This window comes from Camelus bactrianus, chromosome 16 (assembly GCF_048773025.1).
Source record: "Camelus bactrianus isolate YW-2024 breed Bactrian camel chromosome 16, ASM4877302v1, whole genome shotgun sequence".
NCBI lineage: Eukaryota > Metazoa > Chordata > Mammalia > Artiodactyla > Camelidae > Camelus > Camelus bactrianus.
This window is the reverse complement of record NC_133554.1, coordinates 15,026,705-15,050,060: the sequence shown is the minus strand read 5'-3', so window position 1 is coordinate 15,050,060 and position 23,356 is coordinate 15,026,705. Positions and strand designations below refer to the sequence as shown.

The window sequence follows — 23,356 nt, the reverse complement described above, 5'->3', positions numbered from 1 at the left end:
AATTACACAAAAGCTTCCACAAACAGCAAAGGAGACATGACACACCTTTCCTCTTCGGCTTCCCCTCCACTTCGCTCCCGCCTTCCCCTCTATTCATACAAGAAGCGCCTCAGCTCTGATTGGCCGGAGCATAGTGCTATCTCAGCCAATCACAAGCCAGGCTGTGCTCCTACGCTACCCGGAGAGCGAATGGTAGAGAAACCAAGGCTATGATTGGTTCCTCCACCGTAAGGTTTTAATTTTGAATTTTTCTTTATGGCGAAGGAGAAGCCACTGCCGGGACTCCATCGAATCCCCGGGCTCTTAGACTAGTAAGTGCAGAGAGATCTTCCTTTGTTACCTGGGCTGTTATTTTCCGTAGCTGGGCTTCTTGTTGCTTGTGTTCTTACGGTTTATGGAGGTGGAAAGTTTGGCTGGTCTCAGAGGGGAGATGGGGCGCTTTAGGGTTGGGCAAGGAGTGCTCCGCCAGGCTCCACCCTAAATCATACTTATATCTAATTAACGCTCTGCAAAATCTGTTTTGGAGCAAAGAATCTGCTTTCCTTTTGCACACCCCTGTACATTTTTACTACTCAAAATGTGGTCTGCGGACCAACAACATCTGCTTCACTTGGCCCAGGTTAAAATTGCAAATTATATGGCTCTACCCAGACATACTGAATCAGAATATGCATTTTAGCAAGATCGCCTCCCCATCACCGTGATTCTTATGCACATTAGAGAGCGTACATTTCTTGACTGGGAGTAGTACTATGTTTCTTGTATAGTCTTAATATCGTCCGATTTTCTTTGAGGGTGTCAATTTTTAAAATGTGCTTTTTTACTATGTGCCTAGCACTCTGCTGGACTAAGCTTTAGGGAGCTACAGTCTCTTTAGAGAAACAAGACAGGAACTACAAAAGCAATGTTACACAACATGAAGTTGAAATTAAATATAAGTACCAGAAATAGCCCTATGGATGTTCAAGAGGAATTAGTTGAACTGGTTATGGAAACTGATTAATTGACTGAAAGCTGTTTGTGGGAGACTGTAAGAAATGGAATTGTTTGGCTCACAAGCCCAGCCAAAAGCTCTTGTGCTGGCAGTGCTGAGAGCCAAGCTCTGATAGTGGAAGTTTACAGCAAATAAGAATTTTATTGCAGGGCACCAAGCAAGGAAGTGTGAGACAAGTCTTAGATCCACTCCAACTTGGTGTCTGAGTTTGGAGTTTTAAAAGGGGAAGAAAAAGGAGCTGGGGTTAATCATCTTAACTATCTAGGTCTCCTTGTCTTTGGTCCAGTGGTCTGTGACCAGGGGTCTTGTCAACATAATCTGTAAAGGTCATTTTATCCTGGAAGATGGGTAACTCAAAACAGCACATAAACAGTGATGTTTATGGAAGAGCTGTGACTCAAAGCACTGTACCTTCATTACTCATTATTGATTAGGTGAACATGTCATCAGACAGCTATTGGGTAGGCCAAAAGGAAACAAAAACAAAAACAAAAGAACAAAAACCTCGGCATTAGCTTTAATTAAAATGAGTCATATGACTTGGTTTCAATCTGTGTTGCTGCTACAGCTTTGGAAGTGCCCCCTGACCAAAATCACTTTCCATATCACAGGATGGAGTTTTAATAGAAGCAGCAGTGCCAGTTCTTGCAGAGGATTGTAGTTCTTACACTATTATTTATTGCATCTTCCTACTGGTAGTAGTTTTGGATCCATCCTTTAACCATATGAAGTTGTGTTATGTTTTGAAAAACTAAAAACCTTCCTTACCAAGAGATTTTCCAGAATGTAATTCTATTAAAGCAGACTCCTTAAATAAAATGGAGAACCCTTGCTGGCTAACACTTAGCAGATGTGATTTCTTTCGCTCATGCATTTATTGAATGAAACATTATTTAATGCCTGCTATACTCTAGGTCCTGGGGAAACAGATGAATAAAATTCATCCTACCCTTGAAAAGTTCACCATCTAGCCAGGTGACAAACATGCAAACAAAAATTACAATCCAGTATAATAAATGTTACAGTAAGTGCTATAGAAACACAAAAGAGATATTTCAGTCAGTATACATTCCATAAAGACAGACACTATGTTGATCGTGCTTCGAATTGTATCCCAGCACCTACCTTAGTAATTGGTGGCTTATGATCACTCAACAAATACCTGTGAGAAAAAGTACCAGAAGCTGGATGGCTATATAAGTAGACCTGGCGGAGGATACCCCAAACAGGGGGAAAGGCTGGTAACGCTATAGGAAATACTTGGTGTTTGGCATTCCTGAAGTACAAACTGCTAATCATTGAAAGAAAGGAGGCTGCAAAGGACCATTAGAGCTAAATTGTGAAAAGCTTTGAAAGGTATTGTTACTGAATGCAAGTCCGTGGGTGCCCTATGAAGTGAGGCCAAACAAAAGGAAACGAAGTTTGGCTGTGACCTATACAGAGAGATAACTAACAGATAACAATTGGTGAATCTAAATGAATGATATATGAGTGTTAATTATACTATTCTTATAAATTTTCTCAAGGTTTGAGATTTTTCAAAATTAAAAGAGTTGGGGGAAATCGATTATATCGAAAGAGAAAAACAGGAGAGCCCACGGAAAGATGGTGAAGGTAGCTGAAGTTAGAGGAAGTTAGAAGAGGGCTGGTAAGGAGAAGGGATAGGAGTAATTAATGGGAGAAATATTTCTGATTCATGTATATAAATAGTATATATATATTTACTTTATTGTATTCTACAGTGAGTATCCTAATTTCCTCAAGGCAAGTAAAAAGGAAGGAAATGTCTTTTTCAATTTAAAAAAAAAGAAAAACTGCTTAGAGGAATCATGAAAGAATGAGCTTCTATCTAGTGTTAACTATTGTAATCCCACCTAATCTAGAAAAAGAATTTGTCTTTCTCATTATTCTTTTAACCTGGATAAAGATTGCTCTATACCCTTTAAATTGGATAGTTAAACTCTGAAGAGTATCTAAAGCTTTTAATAAAGGAATGATAATAGAACAAGCCTTATCTTGCTCAGTCCTGTCCTGTTTGAGGTAGGAACTCGTTATCTTTCATTTTTAGAAGAGCTATGATTATTGTTGAATATAATGTTAACCTAGGAATTATCACAGACTGCATCTTCCTATTCTGACAGATTTGACATATTCTCTTAATTCTCTGTATGTGTCAATTACTGTGTTTAATTAGAAGGCTATACAAGTAATAATGACCCAGCGCCCAGGACACATACACAAAGAAGAGAGAAGAGAAAATATGATTTAGTTCCTAGATACTTTTCATTAAAAAATAATTTGCAAAATGACGTATATCAGATTATGTAGAACTCTTTAGAAATTAGAATGCATGGGCACTGGAATAATCACCAGGAAAGGGTTAGAAAGAGATGGCCCAGTTTCACAGTGGTGGTATTCTTTTTTTTCTTTTTTTTTTTTAAATGGAAGACCCTGGGCTAAGCACACACTCTACCACTGAGCTATACCCACCCCCTTGCCAGAGAGTGGTACTCTTTTTTTTTTTTTTTAACATTTTTTTTATTGAGTTATAGTCATTTTACAATGTTATGTCAAATTCCAGTGTAGAGCACAATTTTTCAGTTACACATGAACATATATGTATTCATTGTCACATTTTATTTTCACTGTGAGCTACCACAAGATCTTGTATGTATTTCCCTGTGCTATACAGTATAATCTTGTTTATCTATTCTACATTTTAAAATCCCAGTCTGTCCCTTCCCACTCCCCATCCCCTTGGCAACCATAAGTTTGTATTCTATGTCTGTGAGTCCGTTTCTGTTTTGTATTTATGTTTTTTGTTTGTTTTGTTTTGTTTTTTAGATTCCACATATGAGCGATCTCATATGGTATTTTTCTTTCTCCTTCTGGCTTACTTCACTCAGAATGACATTCTCCAGGAACATCCATGTTGCTGCAAATGGCATTATGTTGTCAGTTTTTATGGCTGAATAGTATTCCATTGTATAAATACACCACATCTTCTTTGTCCAGTCATCTGTTGATGGACATTTAGGCTGTTTCCATGTCTTGGCTACTGTAAATAATGCTGCTATGAACATTGGGGTGCAGGTGTCATCCTGAAGTAGGGTTCCTTCTGGATATATGCCCAGGAGTGGGATTCCTGGGTCATATGGTAAGTCGATTCCTACTCTTTTGAGGAATCTCCATACTGTTTTCCACAGTGGCGGCACCAAACTGCATTCCCACCAGCAGTGTAGAAGGGTTCCCTTTTTTCCACAGCCTCTCCAGCATTTGTCATTTGTGTAGTAGCAAACTACTACTTTTGAATGATGGCCATTCTGACTGGTGTGAGGTGATACCTCATTGTAGTTTTGATTTGCATTTCTCTGATAATTAGTGATATTGAGCATTTTTCATGTGCCTATTGATCATTTGTATTTCTTCCTTGGAGAATTGCTTGTTTAGGTCTTTTGACCATTTTGGGATTGGGTTGTTTGTTTTTTTTCTTATTAAGGCATATGAGCTGCTTATATACCCTGGAGATCAAGCCTTTGTCGGTTTCATTTGCAAAACTTTTCTGCCATTCCGTAGGTTGTCGTAGAAGGGTGGTACTCTTATTTTTCCAGGTTGACTGTCAAATACTACTACAACATTTATTCTATACTTAGAAACAAACAAACAAAAAATGATAGTCATCTGAATCCTCTCTCTATAATCCTGACTCCCACCTGCCAAAGGCAACACTATCCACTTTTGTCATTGTTTCTGGCATTTACCTCCCTGTTTCTAAGTAACATAGTTATAATGTGAAGGAAAAGCGGGCTGGGCCTAACTCGTAAACCTAAATTTAACAATTGTCAGATTACTGATCTGAGTTTTACTGGGCTAACTCATAAATCTAAGTTATTAAGTGTCAGTTTGCTGATTCCCTGCTCATGGTTTTTTGTTTGTTTGTTTTTGTTTTTGTTTTTGTTTTTGTTTTTTGCTAGCCAGCTGGAATTTCAAAAAGACATATCTGGCCTTGGAATGGCGGTTTGCTGCCTCCCTGCCTCTGCTTTTGTGATAATACTGCTAAAGCTGTTCCATGCCTATTGGCCGAATACCCCAAGCTTGTAATTAACCCTATAAAACTTCATGCACACGTTTTGGAGGGGCTCAGAGCTTCGGAACTGAAGCCCCTCTGAGCCCGCTGGCGTAATCTGAGTACTCCAACCCTCCGAGTGGTGCTTGTTTCTTGGCTGGCCTATCGTTGCCATAACAATACTATTTCTTTTTTCCCCCCCACAAGGTTAAACAGTATATAAATTTAGACAACTGCTGATTTCCACTTTCTTTCCATCTTCCCAATATACCTATATCATAATTTTTAGTTAAGTAAACATTCAATATTTATACTATAAAATATTGTGTAACAGCTGAACTATGATTTCGTTTCTTGTACAACTTTTTTTCTAGACATTTTTATACACTGATTTTTTTAAGCACTTACCAGGAATTTGGCCCTAACTTTACAGAAAAACAGTAAACTGCTCAGAATGGCCAAACACACTAGGTAATTTCTTTCTTTGTTTTTTTCCCTACTGAAGCCCTCTGTTACTCTTGCTCACTTTACTAGCTGTGTGTTAAGTCAGGTGTCAGCAAACCACTGTTTTTATAGGTCTCATGAGCTAAGAATGGTTTTTACAATTTGTAATAACTGGAAAAAAATCGAAAGAATAATGTTTTGTGGCACATGAAAATTCTCTGAAATTCAAATTTCAGTGGCCATAAGTAAAATTTATTGGAACCCACCCATAATCATTAAAGCCTTGACTAATGGCTGTTTTGATGCTACAGTGGCAGAGTTGAGTGGCTGTAACAGACCAGATGGCTTCCAAACCCTAAAATATTTATTATCTGGCCCTTCACAGGAAAGGTTTGCTGACCCCTACCCCTGGTTTGCTGCAAAGCTGTCTTCCTGGGATTTGTGGTTACCATTATCCTGGAAATTTCCATTATTGATCTTCTTTCTTCACACTTGACTGACTGTAAGTTTGGCCAGGTATAGAATTTTTGGATGATAAACATTTTCCTTCAGAATTGCCGTGTGGTTGTTGAAATCTGAGGTCATTCTGTTCTCAGTCCTCTGTATCTAAATTGTGTTTTGTCTCTGGAAGCTTTTAGAATCTCTTTGGCCATTTTTGGTAGAACCCAAATGTCAATATCTGTAGGTCTCTTTTCTTGGCCAGCCAATTTCCCTGGAGAAGAATCCTCTGATCTCCTCGAGGCTGAATGAGAGGTGTAGGGGTTTGAGGCAGGGAATTAAACCTGGTGCCCTGTGTTTTGGGAGTTGAGAGCTGAGGAAGGGAATTGAATGTCTCATTTTTTGGTTCAAAATCATTCCATGTCTTCTGCATAGTGATAGACACGTGACCATGCTATGCTTGGTGGCCCAGAATTCAGTCCCTCTAGGTTCAACTTCTCCAGAGAATAAACCTGTCCAAGAAATGAAAGCCAGGCTCCAAGGACTGGAGGGCAGACTGTCAAAGGCCTATCCAATCCTTATGAAGACTTCTAAGCAGTCCAGTTTAAGCCCTACCCCAATCCTTCAAAAGTACCAAGTGCTTTCAAGTCCTGGATCTTCTCAAAGTTCTGGGACTTGTCTTATTTCCTCCGGGCTTCCCTACCAGGCAGTCAAGCCTCAGCTTTTCCTCTGCTCTGCCAAGTCAGTTACCACTGCTTTCCATTTTCCACAATTTAGTTGATATCTATCATCCACTATAGTGTCTGCACCCATTCTTTGTCCTATGGGTTCATGCCTTTTTTATTTCTTTACTGCCTTTTTATGATGTTTCAGAAGAGAGTAGAGCAATAGTGTGCTAATAAATGTTTAATACATGTACATGCATAATTTTATTATAAATTTGCTGATATTACATACTAATAAAGTATATAACATCATTATTATAAACAACAATAAAATGTATAACACTCTTATAAATTTCATGTAACCAGTTGAGTCTCACTGAATGCTATTATTGATTTTTTTTTAATAGACTTCTTATATTTGTAACCAACATATGGTTGCAATTTATGAACAAGCTTGGTCCTGATGTAAATGTTGGTTGATATTTTCATTTACTCTGGAGTGAGACAAAAGCAAAACACAGAGATTTACATTGGAACTTCACTTCAGTAAGCAACTTCTTTGATGAATCAGATAATGGTTTTCAAATACTGGAATAATATTCCTTGATTTTTTTTTTGTGCTGTTCACAATGTAACTACTACATACAGGGTACACTTTTAAGTTTAGTCAGACCTATTAACATTTTTTTCATCATTTTCTTGACAATCAAAAAAATAATAAATCAAGTCCTAATTTGTAGTGTTTTGTAGTATACATGGTGTAAATACTCCCATCAAGGCCAATTTCAAGTTTCCAGTGTGAATTGACTGAATGGGGAGTTGGGAAAAAAATAAGAAATTACTATACACCATTCTATAGCATTTTCACAATAAGGTAAAACAAACAAACAAAAAACCTCAAGAGCATACAGCATAGTAAATAATTAGGAATGTGGGACAAACTGGCATCCTTCAAAGTCCAGCAACCCCCATTCCTGGGCTCCCAGATGTCCACCTGCAGTCCCTCAGAAGATAAAGTATGTTCTTTTCTGACATGTGTTTGCCCTGGCAGAATGAATGGCCCTAGGTAATGCCTAATCCCACAATAACTCAGGCTGGTTGGTTTCAACCATGTCTACCTTATCAGAGTCATAAATCCCACTGCCCCTTCACAGATTCTAACTTTCTTACTTCACCTACAACCAGTCAGAAACCTGTGCACAAGCTGATCATGCAGCTCCCTGTGTTCACCAGCCCCTTCCCCATAAAAGACCCTAAGCTTTCACCTTTGGGGCACACAGGCACCTCCCATCTGTGTGGCCCGCTGTTGTCTCTGGCAGTGTACCTAATAAACTTTACTATTCCCCTCCTTTGTCTCTAGTACATTCTTTTATTGCCCACAAACCCAGCCCACCAGATCCCACAAGGAAGTGGTGAGTTTTGTGTACTTGTTTCCTTATAAAATATAAATTATCTAATTGTATAGTTCGTATAATTTAATTTGAACACTAGATTTGTTTAACAACTGACTCACAGACTTCCTAAAAATGTACTAGTTGGTGCCAACCCCAGCATCTTATTGGAGTGGAGGTTAAGGTACAGAGTCACTCCCCCAAGTTGAACCGGATTGTCCAGCTCCTTTTTAAAGTCTATTTTCATAACTGAGAGATTGATAAATACAGAGAAAAGGGAGCAGGAGGTCTGGTCTCTCTGTCCATTTGATCTCTAACAAAAGACTTCAAAGAGAGAGAGAGAGAACAGAAGAGGGGAGGGCTGCAAAGGGGCAGATAGAAGACAAGGGGATGTTACCATGGAAATCTCAGATTCTGGGCATCTCAGTTAAGTCTGTGCTTTGGATAGAGGTTTCCAGTGACTTTTCTTCATAGGCAGTCTTGGTTATGCATTTGATGAGGTTTAACTTCTTTTCCAGGCAACTACAATTTTGTTGCTTCCTGAGGCTTTCCTAAATATCTTTATTTCAGAGTATTTTTCTTTTGTGTTACTTTAAGTGTTTTTTGTTTGTTTGTTTTCAATCAATCAATCCTTTAGACATCCCTTGTGTTTAATAATCCCTGCTCAGCCTTCCTTCATAATTTCAGCAGGAAGGGAAAATGGTAAATATAAGTGAAGTCTGCTAACTATTTCTGTGGTATGTCTACCTAGCCTCTAAGAACAATTAAGAAAAACACTCTGTTAATTTGAGGCCTGGCAATTAGTTAAATAAAATACTATGAAGAACCTTTACTCCTAGAAGGGCTGTTGATGTACAGTCTGTCATCCATTTCCATGAAGAGTGCCCTCCGCAAGTCCAGTGCTCTTGGAGCTAAAACCTTTCTTAGTTTTTACAACCCACGCAGGGTTGGGGGAGGTTCTCCAGCCCTTGGAATCTGAAAACTGAGCAAGCCTAGTGCTGCATACCAAGTGCAGGAAGGTTGCAGGGTGAACAAAGTGGAATGAATGTGCATTTTAAAAGACGATTGTTCCTATTCAAATGTAAGTTTGAAGAGAAGGAGGCCCAGCCCTTGAGACCATTTTTCAGTTCTGCTACTTGAATAAGGACATCTTTGTTCCTCAGGTAGCAACAACGAAAACCAGCAAAGACCCTCTTCACATCAAACCAGCTCTGACTTAATTTTCTTCAGAAAAGCATCTGGATTAAAATTTAAATATACTAGTTAAGTATCTCATAGTGGTTTAAAATAAGCATTTTGAAACACCCATATCTTAGATTTGGAGTCATTGTTATTACATTGTATATCTCCTATTCTACTATTGCACCACAGTGTATTAGGAAGAACGTGGTCTTGGGAGAATTACAAACCTAGACTTCATACTTCATTGCGTTACTCAGGCAAATCATCTCATCTTTCTAAGCTTCAGTTTATTCCTATGTAAAAATGGAAATAAAAATCCTCTTCCTCAGGGAAAATATCCTGCATGAAAATGACTCACTGAGAAAATGTATGTGAAGGTGCCTAAAAGTAAATGAGCATTCAAAAATGGTTAATTTTGTTTCTTTCACTACCAATTCCACCTAGTACAGTTGATGCTCAGTAAATGTTAGTGGCAAAGGAACTCACTTGTTTTTAATAACTTATGTAACCCAGCTATAACCATCTTCTCTGTTATTGTTACCAAACCAAACTTGGGTCCACTTTCCCAACGCACAGCAAAGCTAATCTACTGACACCAGTTGTAGTGAAGGAAGGTACAACATTTATTTGCAGGGCATCAAGCAAGGAGAAAGGGCAGCTAGAGCTCAAAAGACCCGAACTCCTTGATGGCCTTCAAGCAAGGATTTTTAAAGGCAAAATTAGGGGTGGAGGTCACAGGATGTGTGATCTTCTGGTGGACTTCCTTCTGACTGGTTGGTGTTAAGGGAACAGCGTGATGTTTTGGGAATCTTAATCACCAACATTGTGGTTCCAACCAGTCTTGGCTGTAGTCTTAGTTTCTGCACAACTCGAAGATATGCATCACATTGTTATGTATATCCCTTGAGGAGGAACTAGGAGTCCTGTGACTGTTTTATCTCTGGAAGATTGTTTAAACTAACATTACTTTTCCCACTTGAGTGCTTTTCCTTTGTTTCTGCATACCCTCACCTCTCTAGTTTGTAACTGCTTGAGTCTGCTCTTTGGAACTTAGGGAAGACCTAAAAGACAACAAACAAGGGGACATGGAAGGGCTTCTGCACTGGGGAGGCCCTGCAAGGTCCTGCTTGGGTTCTTTATTTCTTATCTTTTTTTATTGAAGTATAGTTGACTTACATTGTGTTAGTTTCAAGTATACAGCAAAGTGATTCAAATATACGTGTGTGTGTGTATTTTTTCAGATTCTTTTCCATTATAGATTATTACAAGATTACTGAATACAGGTCCCTGTGCTACACAGTAGGTCTTTGTTGTCTGTCTATTTTATATATAATAGTGTGTATATGTTAATCCCAAACCCATAATTTATCCCTTCCTTCCTTCCCCATTGGTAACCAAAGTTTGTTTTCTATATTTGTGAGTTTATTTCTGTTTTGTAAATAAATTCATTTGTCTCATTTTATTAAGGTATCACATACAAGTGATATATGATATTTGTCTTTCTCTGTCTGATATACTTCACTTAATATGATTATCTCTTAAGTCCCTACAGTATTTGTATTTGTATTTCCATACATACAGTGTTTGTCTTTCTCCAACTTACTTCACTAAGCATAATACCATGTAGGTCCATCCACATTGTTGCAAATGGCAAATTTTCATTCTTTTTTATGGCTGAGAAATATTCTGCACACACGCACATGCACGCGCGCGCATGTGTGTGTGTGTATAAAATCACATCTTCTTTGTCCAGTCATCTGTCAGTGGACATTTAGGTTGCTTCCATGACTTGGCTATTGTAAATAGTGCTGCTATGAACATATATTTTTTCAAATTAGTTTTATCTAATTTTCTCCTGAGACATATGCCCAGGAGTAAGGTTGCTGGATCATAGAGTCATTCTATTTTTATTTTTTTAAGGAACCTCCATACTGTTCTCCATAGTGGCTACACCAATTTACATTCCCACCAACAGTGTAGGAGGGTTCCTTTTTCTCCACACCCTCTCCGGCATTTACTACCTGTAGACTTTTTACTGATGGCCATTCTGACTGGTGTGAAGTAATACCTCATTGTAATTTTGATTTGCATTTCCCCTGCTCGATTTCATTATAAAGAAAGGAAAATTCACTTGTCTTAATGAAGAAAAGCCAAACAAGCAAAACAAAATTACAGAGCAATATAATGCCAAAGCCAAGGTGTCTCTAGAGACAGTTTAAATCTGGGTTTAAATTTTCCACCAGTTCAAGGGAGTTCTGGGTTGCTAGTGATGACCTATTTCCTAACCAAGGCAATGGTTACAAGGGTGTGTTCCCTTTGTGATAATTCGTTGAACTATACAGTCAAAACTTCTGTATTTCCTATGTGTGTGTATTATTCTTCAATAAAAAATGTAAAAACAAATTTTCTCTACAGAAATCATGCCCAAGTTCAAGCAAAGAAGAAGAAAACTAAAAGCCAAAGCTAAAAGGTTATTCAAAAGAAAAGAAGCTTCTTACTTTCAGTCTAAGCTGATTACACCTCCTCCTCCGCCACCCTCACCAGAAAGGTAAGGCATAATGTGGAACAGAGAAAATATTAAAAACCTAATCAATTTAGGAACAAGTTACCAGATTGAGCAAATAAAAATATAGAATGCCCAATTAAATTTGAATTTTAGATAAACAAAGAATGCTTTTTGCATTGTCCTGTGCAACATTTGTAATATACTTGTTTCATTTATTTACTTACTTATTTATTTTTTAATTGAAGTATAGTCGGTTATAGTGTATTAATTTCTGGTGTATAGCATAATGTTTCAGTCATACATATACATACATATATTCATTTTCATATTCTTTTTCATTAAAGGTTACTATAACATATTGAATATAGTTCTGTGTGCTATACAGAAAAATTTTGTCTTTTATCTATTTTTATATGTAGTAGTTTGTATTTGCAAATCTCGAACTCCCAATTTATCTCTTCCCACCCACTGTAATATACTTGTGATGAAAAGAGGGGAATAGGACTAGAATTTAAATCTTCATTTTGGTGAAGTTTGGTCATTTATTCTCTAGGATTCAAGGCTTAAATGTGTTATTAAAAGAGACTCTAAGTTCTATGAACTCTAGGGTAGTAGGTTTCACAATAATATACTTTATACATTTTGTTATAGCTCTCTTTACAGAAAAAATGTGAAAACAAACAGACCCTCAAAAAGCAGTAACCATGACATCATCCTTAACTCCTCTCTCTCCTGAATATTGAAAAAGCCCCCAACTGGTCTTTCTGCTCTGTCTTTGCTCCACCTTCCATGTATTTCAACATAGCAGCCAGAGTGAGCCTATTAAAATAATGTCATATTAGCTCTTCTGCTTAAAATGCTCCAAGGTCTTCTTCTATCAGAGTAAAAATGAAAGTACTTTGTAAGACCCCCCCCCCCCAAAGGCCTTTATGGTTTGACTCACATTATTTCTTCATCCTTTTCCTTTCAGTCTTTCCACTCTAGTCATCTGGCCTCCTTCCTATTCCTCAAACACTTCCAGCAAGCTTCCACCTTAGGGCCTTTGCACTTACTGTTGCCCTTGCCTGGAATGCTTTTCTCCCAGATATTTGCTTTGCTGGTTTCTTTACTTCCTTTTGTTTTTTTTGTTTTTTTTTTTTCCCTCAGAAGTCACCATCTCAGTGAGACATTCCCTAAATTTTCACCTCCACCCAACATTTCACATTCCCTCTCTCTTGCTTTATCTTTTTCTCCTTAGCATTTGTTCCACTGTCTGACAACCCACATGTTGTTTATTTACTTATTTTTACTTTTCTTTCATGAAACTGTAAATTATGTGAGGGCAGAGTTTTTGTCTATTCTGTTCATTACTAAATCTCTGATGTCTATTTCTTTACTATTTTATTTTATTTATTACTATTTATTTACTCAACAAATATTTGTTGCATAAGTGAATCTGGAACTCTAGAATTTAATGAAGAATTTGACTTTCAGTAGTCTCTGCTCCTCAGTCATACTATAAAACTAACATTATTTAATTAGAGGCTGTTATTCCAACTGAGGAGTTTCTGCTTTGTTTGGTTTTGTTTTTCCCACAGAGTGGTTATTCCTTCAACAGATACAACCCTTAGCAGAAGCTGGCTGAGACCATCATGGAACTTCAAATTTCCCAATATCAAAGATGCGGTAAAGCTTTGGACAAATAGAGTATGGTCTTTATACAACTGGTGCCAGAACTGCGTGGCCCAGGTATGGGTTTGACAAATGACAAATGTGTTTTCAGCAATACTGTTTTTCTACACACTTGGTATATGTGTGCACATGTGTGTGTGCTCAGGTCAGCCAAACACTCAGGCTAAGCTCACATAAGATGAAACGATGTGGTCATGTCTGCTTTCACTTTAAAAACATACATCACACCACTTTCTTGTCCTTATCATGTTACTCATTGGTTTCTGGCTTGTTTATTTTTGAATCTTAGAGTTTAGAAGTATTGAAAGATTGCATCTTTCCATCCCGTTTCTGCCACCTAGAACTTCATACCCTAAAACAACGGTTTTGCATTTTGGAAAGTGAATTATGCAAGCTCCAGGAAGCCCTGAAGGTTAGTATTATCAAGTGAAAAACAAACCCAGAATTAGGTAAGAAAGGAAGGGGTTGTGCCCCACAGGAATCCCAGTGTGCTTTTACCAGCAGTGGGAGTGGCTACAGGGTAATGCTAGTCCTGGGCACGTTTGCCCTCAGATCGATTCCTTAAACTTCAGAGGCCCTGCTCTGTGCTGCGGGGTACAGTGGGGCTGACCCCTGCTGGCTACATTTCCCAAGCTCCCTGTCCCCTGGCTCCTGGTTGAGCTGGACTAATGGGAGACACTGATGAAAGATTAGAGGGAGGGAGAGGATGGGGTGTGTTTTCCCCCTTTGTTCTCTGTGCTGGGTGATTTCTCCTGTGATGGCTGTTATTGTCTCCCTGACTCCAGCTCCCACTGGGTAAGTCCACCATGTTTCTTGATTCTCTGGGTTAACCCAGCTCCAGAGATCTGATTACACTGTCCTTCTCTTTGTCCCTCTAGCCTCAGGGTGTTCATGGCTTTATGCTGTTGCTCATCATTGGGCTGCCTCACTGTCCCCTGTGTGCTTCTCAGCTCCTCCTTCAGAGTGTAACCAACCTCCTATATTACATGTCCCCTCTTTTAAATACTCAGGGTGGTTTCTATTTTCTTGACTGATATGGGTAGAAAAAAAATGTAAATATCACCGTCTCCAAACTCCCTTAAGCAAGACCCCTGCTTTCAGTATCTAAAACCCAAAGAGTAAACATTGTGCTCATTGATTTGGAGAGAAGGAGAGAAGCTTCTGGAATTACACCCTTGCTTCCAGAATTTGTACCTCAAGATGATCGAACCAGAGGAGGAATGGCAAGTCACCTCACAACTCCGGACCTCAGTCTCTTCATCTGTGAAATGGGGTAGATACCATGTAGTGGGCTGAATGATGGCCCCTCAAAAGATATGTCCAAATCCTAATGCATGGAACCTGTAAATGTTACCTTATTTGGGAAATGAATCTTTGCAGATATATAATCAAGTTAAGGATTTTTGGATGAGATCATACTGCATTATCTGGGTGGACCCTCAATCCAGTGACAGGTGTCCTTATAAAAGAGACACGGAACAAAAAATACACAGAGAAAAGGAGGACAAATGGGACCACAGAGGCAAAGACTGGAGTCATGTAGCCTCAAACCAAGGAATGCCAGTGGATATGAGAAACTGGGAGAGACAAGAAACAGATTCTTCTTTCAGAGCTTTGAGGGAGAGTGCAGCTCTGCTGACATCTTTGTTTCAGGCTTCTAATCTCCAGGGCTGTGAGAGAATGGATTTTGTTTGTTTCAAGCCCCGTGTTTGTGATAATTTGTCATAACAGCCTCAGGAAACTAACATACCATCTTATTTCATAGGGTCATTCTATTAGTTTGCTAGGGCTGCCACAGACTGGGTGGCTTCGACAACAAAAATGTGTTTTCTTACAGTTCTGGAGGTTAGAAGTCTAGGCTCAAGATGTTGGCAGGGTTGGTCTCTTCTAATGCCTCTTTTCTTGACGTGCGTTCTGTGTCTGCAGATGGCCTTTTCTCTGTGCACATGCACCGCTGGTGTCTCTTCTGGATGTTCAAGTCTCTTCCTTTTATAAGGACACCAGCCAGATTGGATCAGAGTCCACCCTAATGGCTCCTTTTAACTTAATCACTTCTTCTTAATCCCTAACTCCAAATAAAGTCACATTCTGAGGTACCGGGGTTAGGGCTTCAGCATATGAACTGGGGTGGGAAGAGGACACAGTTCAGCTCATAGCAGTCATGTTCCAGCCCCTTGATCTTTTTATCAGTTCCTTGAATGTACTATGTCCTTGGCTGCATTAAGTATTCTTTTTCCCTCTGCTGGAACTCTCTTCCCCTAGTCACTGTCTGCCTTCTTCACCTGGTAAACCTAAATTCATCCTCGAGATCATGGCTAACTATCACTCCCCTGACCTCTAGCTGTTCATGCTCTCGGGACACTTCACGGCTCTCATTGAAGTATTGTTTTGTTTTGTTTTGAATGTGTTTGTGTATGTTTAATGTATGTCTTCCTCACCGGACTGTCAGTTCCATGAAGTGACAGACAGGGCTCGCAGGTGCACCCACAGTGCCTAGCAATATAGCACATGAAGAAACAAATACATGAATGAATGACTGAGTGAGTGAATGAATGAGCTTGTGATAAATGAGGAAATACTACAGAGCACATGCTATACTGAAAAAGCAGTCAATACACAGTAGCTAAGATTTTTGATGACTCTCAGCCACAAGAACCAAATTAATTTGTTATTCACTTGCCAAATGTAATGTTTTCTTCCAGGCCGTCTCAGAAAATTCTTGCTGTCCAAGCTGTGGTCAAAGGTGTCACGTGCATGGTAAACTTATAAATGTGCCTGCATGTGCTCTTCCCACCCTTGGAGACTCCGGAGCTGGACTTCCTCCCTCACTGCCACAACCAGTCAGCCATCCTCCTCCTCCTCCTCCGCCTCCACCCCCTCCACCCCCTCCTCTGCCTCCGCCTCCACCACTCAGAGCACCTTTGCTGCTCAAAAAGTCTGATCTCACTAAAGCACTTCAGGTAAGAAGCAAACGAGTAAAGGTGTGTTTTGGTCAGTGTGTAAGGACTAAAGCCAGGAAGCCTTTGAAGGCTGGGCTAAGGGCTTTGACAGGAACAGCTACCTTTTGTTCTGAGTCCGTATCTTAATTATATCAATTATTATTTAAAAACTCAGTCCCCTGGGAACTCGGGAAAGCTGAATTTAGAAATGAAAGTACTTTTTTTTTTTTTTCTCAAGCATAAATGAATGAAACCCAAGCAGATTGGGAGATTCCTGTTGGATTCTTAATATACCTTTTTACCAAAAGGAAAACTTCTCTAGGAAAACAGATTGAAAACAAAGATGGCTTGAAAAATTGTGTTCTACAGTGTAATTTGACAGAACATTGTAAAATGACTATAACTCAATAAAAAAAGTTAAAAAAAAAAAAAGATGGCTCACTGAGTGAAGTCAGGAAGAAAGGAATTAGCGGATCCTAAAGTACAATGCCATTAAGCTGGAGAAACAGTCTCCATTAGAATTTCTTATCTGCCAAGGGGACCAGAATATTTATGAATCACTAGGTATGGCCCTATTTTTAACAACTACAAATATGTTTGGTTTAAAAATGGCTGAATTAAATCCAGAGCCTGCCCTAATGTGTACCTCTCTGAGTATACTTTTTTGTTGTTTTTTGTCAAGGGAGGTACCTGGGATTGAACCTAGGACCTTGTGCGTGCTGAGCAGGCGCTCTACCACTGAGCTCTACCCCCCTGAGTATACATTCTTGCTCCATGGGAACTGAGCCATCTCTTTAGGTAGTTCAGACAAAGCTTCACTTTGATTTGAAGAACTCCAACTCTTGTCGTGTTATCATGACTCCTAAGGAGGATGCGTGGTTGCAGGAAATTAACCCATGTCTTCCTTACTAGCAAAGCCTTACATTTTGACGAATACTCTTCAGTAGCCTTAGGATCCATGGGTACTAAAAACAGGATCATCCTTGGTAGAGTGGAAAGAACTCAATAGGCACCCAGAGCAAGTAAGAGTTACTTTTTAACTCTGAGTCTTTAAAAACAAGATTTGGGTTTGCATTTGACTGGGTATCCTGGTTCCAATTTGAATTCTAACCTCTCTTTATATTTTAAGGCTGGACCACTAAGAAAAGATGGACCCATGCAGATAACAGTTAAAGATCTACTGACTGTGAAATTAAAGAAGACTCAGAGTTTTGATGAACGGAGGAAGGTAAGATGTCATTGACCATACAAGTGGTACTTCAGCTTTTAACCTCATTGTCCCTTTAGGGAAAACAAGCATAAGTCATATATAGAAGCCATTCTGAAGTAAATATTTTGTTTTATTTGAGTAGTTTTGGATTTATTCAACAAAATGTGTAAATCCCAAAATTATTTAATTAGGCAGTTTTATCTACCAACCATTACTCTGAAGAGGTAGAGATATACTTTGACACTTTAGAATAAAAAGTAAGTGGATATGTCTTATACATATTCGGCACTCAAACAGTCACTGTTTTAGTATGTTTACATTTTGAATGATATTTTTAAATGTGTTTTTAATACTGTCTCATTTTGTGATTAAAGCTTGTACCATCACCAAAGGAAAGAAATCCACTAGTTACTGTCTCTGACCTGCAGCGTGTTACCCTGAAGCCCAAGTCCAAAGTGTTATCAACTCGAGTTACAAACGTCTTAATGTAAGGAACTGCACAATATTAGACTATACTGCTACTTAAAATAATGATTTTTTTGCTCATTTCTAACTTTAAAAGTTACGTATAATCAGAAATGTTTAAAGTAAAAAACCAAAAATCATCCAAATAATCCCATCATTGGCATTAGCCACTATTAACATATTGTTACTTATCGTTCTAGTCTTTTTCTAGGCATATACTCTATTATTTCCATTTCATGATGCTGTCTATTATAAGACACATCATTGATTTAATAACAGATTTGGGGGGAAAACATTGTCAAGAATTTTCAAAGCAGCACAATTTCAGAAATAATAAAATATGAAAACTAGTGTGTCTTAGGATCAATGAAATAGGATATGTGTGTGTGTACCTATGTATAACCATACTATGCATACCTATTTAATGTGCCTTATTTAAAATTAGTTTAAAGCATCATTTTGACTTCAATAGATGCAGGTTATTATATGTGAATTTCATAGATAAAATCCTGTTCTGAGACATTTCGGTTGTTTGTGATTTTTTTTTATTTCTATAACTCTTTAATAAACACCCTTGCCCATCATCTGTGCACATAGCTGAGTTTTTTCCCTAAGATGGATTCGTATATGTGTCATTACTAAGGCAAAAAGTATTACTTATTAGAATCATTATATCACCTTCTGCTCCTCTCAGTATCTACTGCTATTTGTTAATGTAACAATTAGTAACAAATGTAACAAAACTACTTTTGAGGATGTTGCCTACAGAAATGACTGCTTTGCTTTGGGGAAAATGATAAAATCTGGCAAGCTCTAACTTTTGTATCTTTCTCTTATCAGTACTCCTAGTAAAAGCCAGCTGGATCTGCGGAAACTACTTAGAAAAGTCAATGTAGAAAGGTAATCCCCTCTCCTAAATGTATGCTTTCTGAATCCATTTGAAAAGTTGACTTTAAAACATAGCTCCTAATATTTTCAACACCTTCACAGGAGTCCAGGTGGAACCCCACTTACTAATAAAGAAAATATGGAAACAGGAACTGGGCTGACCCCAGTAATGACTCGGGCCTTGAAGAGAAAATTTCAGGTAAGGCTTTAAAAAAAATTTGGCTCTTTATTCTTCAAGTTCATTTCTTTAGAATCATAATCTAAAGCATCTTTCTTAAAAAGAATGGTAACTTTTAAATAGTTCTTTATGCTTTATAAAGCACTTTCATATTTAGACTTAATGAAATTCTATGAGATAGCTAGGATTATCATCTCCACTTTAGCAATGAATGTCTGGTTTATTAACTACATTAATAAATACTTATTAAGTACTTCCTGTAGGCCAGGCACTGTGCTGGAGTACTAGGTATAATAGTGGTAAGCAAAAACAGACACAGATCTACTGTCTTGGAGTTTTCAGTCTAGTGGGGAAAATAGGCATTAATCAAATAATCACAAATTGTAATAATTTTGCACTGAAGTAAATTCTGTGAAGAAAAGGGGCAAGGTTCTGTGGAACCCTTGGAGGAACTTGATCTAGCCTGGATGATCTAGGAAGGATTCCCTGAGGAAGGTTGAATAGGCATTAACTTGGGAATTGTACCTATGGGGTATGGGGATGAGCCCACCATGGCTGTCACGGAGGAGAGTTCAGGCAAAAAGAACAGCATGTGCAAGGGTCTCATAGCTAGAGGGAGCATGGCCTATCTGAGGAACTGAAAAGTGGCCAGTGTGGCTGTATTAGAGAGACAGGGGTGGAGCTGGAGATAGCAGTCACATCCTGCAGAGCTGATAGGAAAAGGTCTTGGCAGCTTTCTCTTTTGCCACTGACATGTATGATCCAAACACCAAAATCCAGTGCATCTGCTGTCCCTTGTGTGATTTCTTCCAAGTCATCTCTATCATCAGATCTGTGAGAAGCAGCCATCCTTCCACAACCCCTGCTAGAATGCTGGGGCACTGGGCTGCTGGTCTCTTTGGCTGTGAAGCTTAAATTTCTATCCCTTTCTGGCCCAGGAGACACACCACACACTCCACTGCAGACACTCTCCTACCCCAACACTCTCCTCCCTTTGTTCCCTCGGAAAAAAATCAGTACCTTTTGCCAACAGCTTGGTTTCCCTCTTGCCGACCAGTCTGGCCCTCCTGAGGACCATGTGGCCTTCTTTGGAGATGTGGCCAGATTCCTTTTTCCTCCTTTTGGAGCATCCAGTAGGAGCCTATCCCCAGATCACGTTCCTTGGTGATACTGTAAATTGTGGAGGGGGGTTTGTGGGGAGAAGGCAGAGTCCTCACTGAAGGACTAAGCCCCTTTCTTTCTTTGTTCAGCTCTAGGATCCTTTTTGTCCCTGCCCCATCCGAAACTACTACAGTGGATCGGGTAACGTGGAAACAAATAAGAATATAATGAACGATAAACCCATGTATTGAGCAACAAAACCAAAAGTCACAGATATGACCTATGCCATATGTGGTGCTACCCAAAGTCTGCTTACCAGGAGGATATCTTGTAAAAACTGTTGTTAGACATGGAATAACTGTTCCCACTCCTTAGACTTCTTTTTTCCTCTAACTCTGAAACAACTGTATTAGTTAAGTCTTTGAATTGGCTGCAGGTAACAGAAATCTCAATGAAGTGGCTTAACCAAATGGGGGCTGATTTTTCTTTTCTTTTCCTTTTCCTTTTTTTTTTGGTGGGGGAAGGTAATTAGGTTTATTTATTTTTAGAGGAGGTGCTGGGGATTGAGCCCAGGACCTTGTGCATGCTAAGCATGCACTCTACCCCTTAAGCTATACTCTTTCCCCCAGGGCCAATTTTTCTTCTCTGCATATTATCTTAGAAAATACATGGTACGTAACGGGTACCACAGCTTAACCATGTCATCACTGCGCTTCTGTCCTTAATGTGTGGCTCTTATCCTTATGGTGTAGAATGTCTGCACTTCCTAAAGTCTCAAGTCCACACTGTAGGCAAGATAAGAAGGGCAGAGGGCAAGAGGGTGTGTCAGCTAAGCTACCCTTCATCTCTTTAAACAGGTGATATCCAGGAACTTCTGATCATATCAGGAGAGCTGGAAAAACTGGTTTTTAGAATCTGGATGCATTGCTGCCTTGCATAAAATCTGGGTTCTGTTAGTGAGGAAGAGGGAGAGCTGTGCCAGCCACAGGAACATAATTCACATTATAATTAGGACCTTTTTTTTTTTCCATAGCTGGCTCATCCTAGAAGCCCAACTCAAACTCTGCCACTTGCTACAAGCAGCTTTGATGAACAAAACTGATGCCAACTCTGCCTGATTCCATGTAATGGTCCATAAAATATACAGAAAAAACTACTCCAGCCCTTTTTTTAAAAATGTAGCTGGGTATGTATAATTATATTAATATATAACTCATTTGAAGAATTAAAATATGAATGGAAACTATATGTACTGTAATATGAAGTGGGTATTTGGATATTTTCTAGTTTATGTGATCAATGAGAGAGCAGATGGGAAAATGCAATCCCCAGAGTGATGTTTATCCTGTAATTATCCAATTTAGGTTGGAGAGGTTCTTCAAGTTTAACTAGATAACTAATTTGTACTCTATAAGTGCAGTTACGACATTAAGAAAGTAACCTGGTGCCCGTTCATCGTGGGTATTCTCAGGTAATTGAAAAGTATTTCAGCCTGTAATGCTCATGCATTCATTAAGTGCTACAAAATTGACCAATGAAAAAGATCCTCTAGATTTTATATCTGCTCACTCTAAGCATTTATGAGATAAGACCATTCCCCATCCAAACCCAACTATTCCAAAAGGATTTGAAACAAAAAGTCCCCTGTGACCTTAAAAATTAGAATGTATCATTTCTAGTTTCTTCTATAGATGGTTACATTTGGCTCACTAAAGTCTGAGATATTCCTCGGTTCACTATCTGCTACCCACTTTCCTGCAGCTAAATATAAATTTCATAAAGACCTCAACATGAATCTTATATTTTCCACAGTGCCCCACCGAGGATTCTCTTAGGTCCATAGCAGGTTCACTGTAAGACTTGACTCCCTGTCCTCAACAGCCTGTTAGTTCAATAACAGTAATCATGCACACCTCACTGGATTTTGTTTTTTCCCTGCCAGTACAAGGTTGCCAGATTTAGCAACCATAAATACATAGCACCTCATCAAATTTTAATTTCAGATAAACAAGTAACTTTTAAGTATAAATATGTCCCATAAAGTATAAGTATGTCCCAGATATTTCATGGAACTTACTGATACTAAAAAATTATTCATTGTTTATCTGAAATTCAAATTTAACTGGACATCTTATATTTTATTTGGCAACCCTATCAATCAGTCTCCTACAAAGTTGCCAAGTATCTCTGGGAGCCCCCAGTTGGTCAGACATGTCTACTTAGCATCAGATACTACTGCAGCTTCAGCCAGAACCCCTATCACTAGTGTGCTAAATATCCTGGAGGAAGAGGAACTCTCATTAGGGTGAGTGTGACTTTGAAGGCACAGGATTAGCTTTGATGCTGATAACTTTGACTGCAGTTCCAAGAATAAGGATAGCAGCTCCTCGTGGAGAGGAAACAAGGGGTTTCAGATTTTCACTGAACTTTCTAGCCTGACAGGAAGCAGCTACATAGATAATATCCTTAAAATATCCCCTGATTAGCTTAGGCTAAAAGGCATTTTAGCAATTTCCCAGAAATGCACGTATTTCCTCAAATAAGTATAGTTTTGAGATGCCAAATAGAGTGTTATGGAAAGTCACCAGACTGGAAAGCAGACCTGGGGGCAATGTTTTGTTTTTCTGAGATCTACATTCATGTTTATATTTGTGGATGAAAATTAAACAGCTAATGAAGTTAAGAGATATATCTGCTTCTAGTACAAAGAAAAAGTTTTTAAAACCTGCTCATTACATTTATATTATGTAAAATAAAGGGAATGATCACTGAGAATAAGACAGGTTTTTGTAACAATATTTTATGGGACATTTGTAGTATTTATAATATTAATAAACCACTGTGTATTTGTATCAATTTAATTTAAATGATTTGATCTTTCTTTTGAGATAAAGGTTCATTTAAAAAATAAACTAGCAATCCTACAGATAAACATTTGTAGAGCTGCTGTTACCATTGTACCAGTATTAAAATGTGTCCTACCTTACATCTTTTACTAATTTTTATGACAGGTTTCATCTTGTACCCATTTGAGAATCCTGTAATTGCTATGGCTTCATTAAATTGTTGCTATCATATGTTTCCAACGTTTATTTTGAGACTGAATGTCAACCAGAGAATATAAACAACCAAGGTACATCTGGTTATGTTTCTAAATAAAGAAAAATACAAAATCTTTGGTCTTTCTTTTTTTCAATAGTTTTTACTAGAAATACAAC

At 38.5% G+C, this 23,356-nt stretch overlaps 1 protein-coding gene across 2 annotated transcripts; it reads left to right on the top strand.

Annotated features, from left to right (window-relative positions):
• Positions 1 to 89: 89 nt before the first annotated feature.
• PRR11 (proline rich 11) lies at positions 90 to 23,313 on the top strand. Of its 2 annotated transcripts, XM_045513756.2 has the most exons (11): positions 90 to 311; positions 5,890 to 6,006; positions 11,596 to 11,728; positions 13,264 to 13,414; positions 13,647 to 13,769; positions 16,060 to 16,317; positions 17,426 to 17,524; positions 17,881 to 17,993; positions 18,812 to 18,871; positions 18,962 to 19,058; positions 21,172 to 23,313. In XM_045513756.2, exons 3-11 carry the CDS (start codon positions 11,601 to 11,603, stop codon positions 21,238 to 21,240), a joined length of 1,098 nt encoding a protein of 365 aa, XP_045369712.1. In that variant the 5' UTR covers positions 90 to 311; positions 5,890 to 6,006; positions 11,596 to 11,600; the 3' UTR covers positions 21,241 to 23,313. The 2 variants fall into 2 exon arrangements, with proteins under 2 accessions (XP_045369712.1, XP_010949339.1); XM_010951037.3 differs by lacking the exon at positions 5,890 to 6,006 and having other exon boundaries at positions 91 to 311.
• The last annotated feature ends 43 nt before the right edge of the window (positions 23,314 to 23,356 follow it).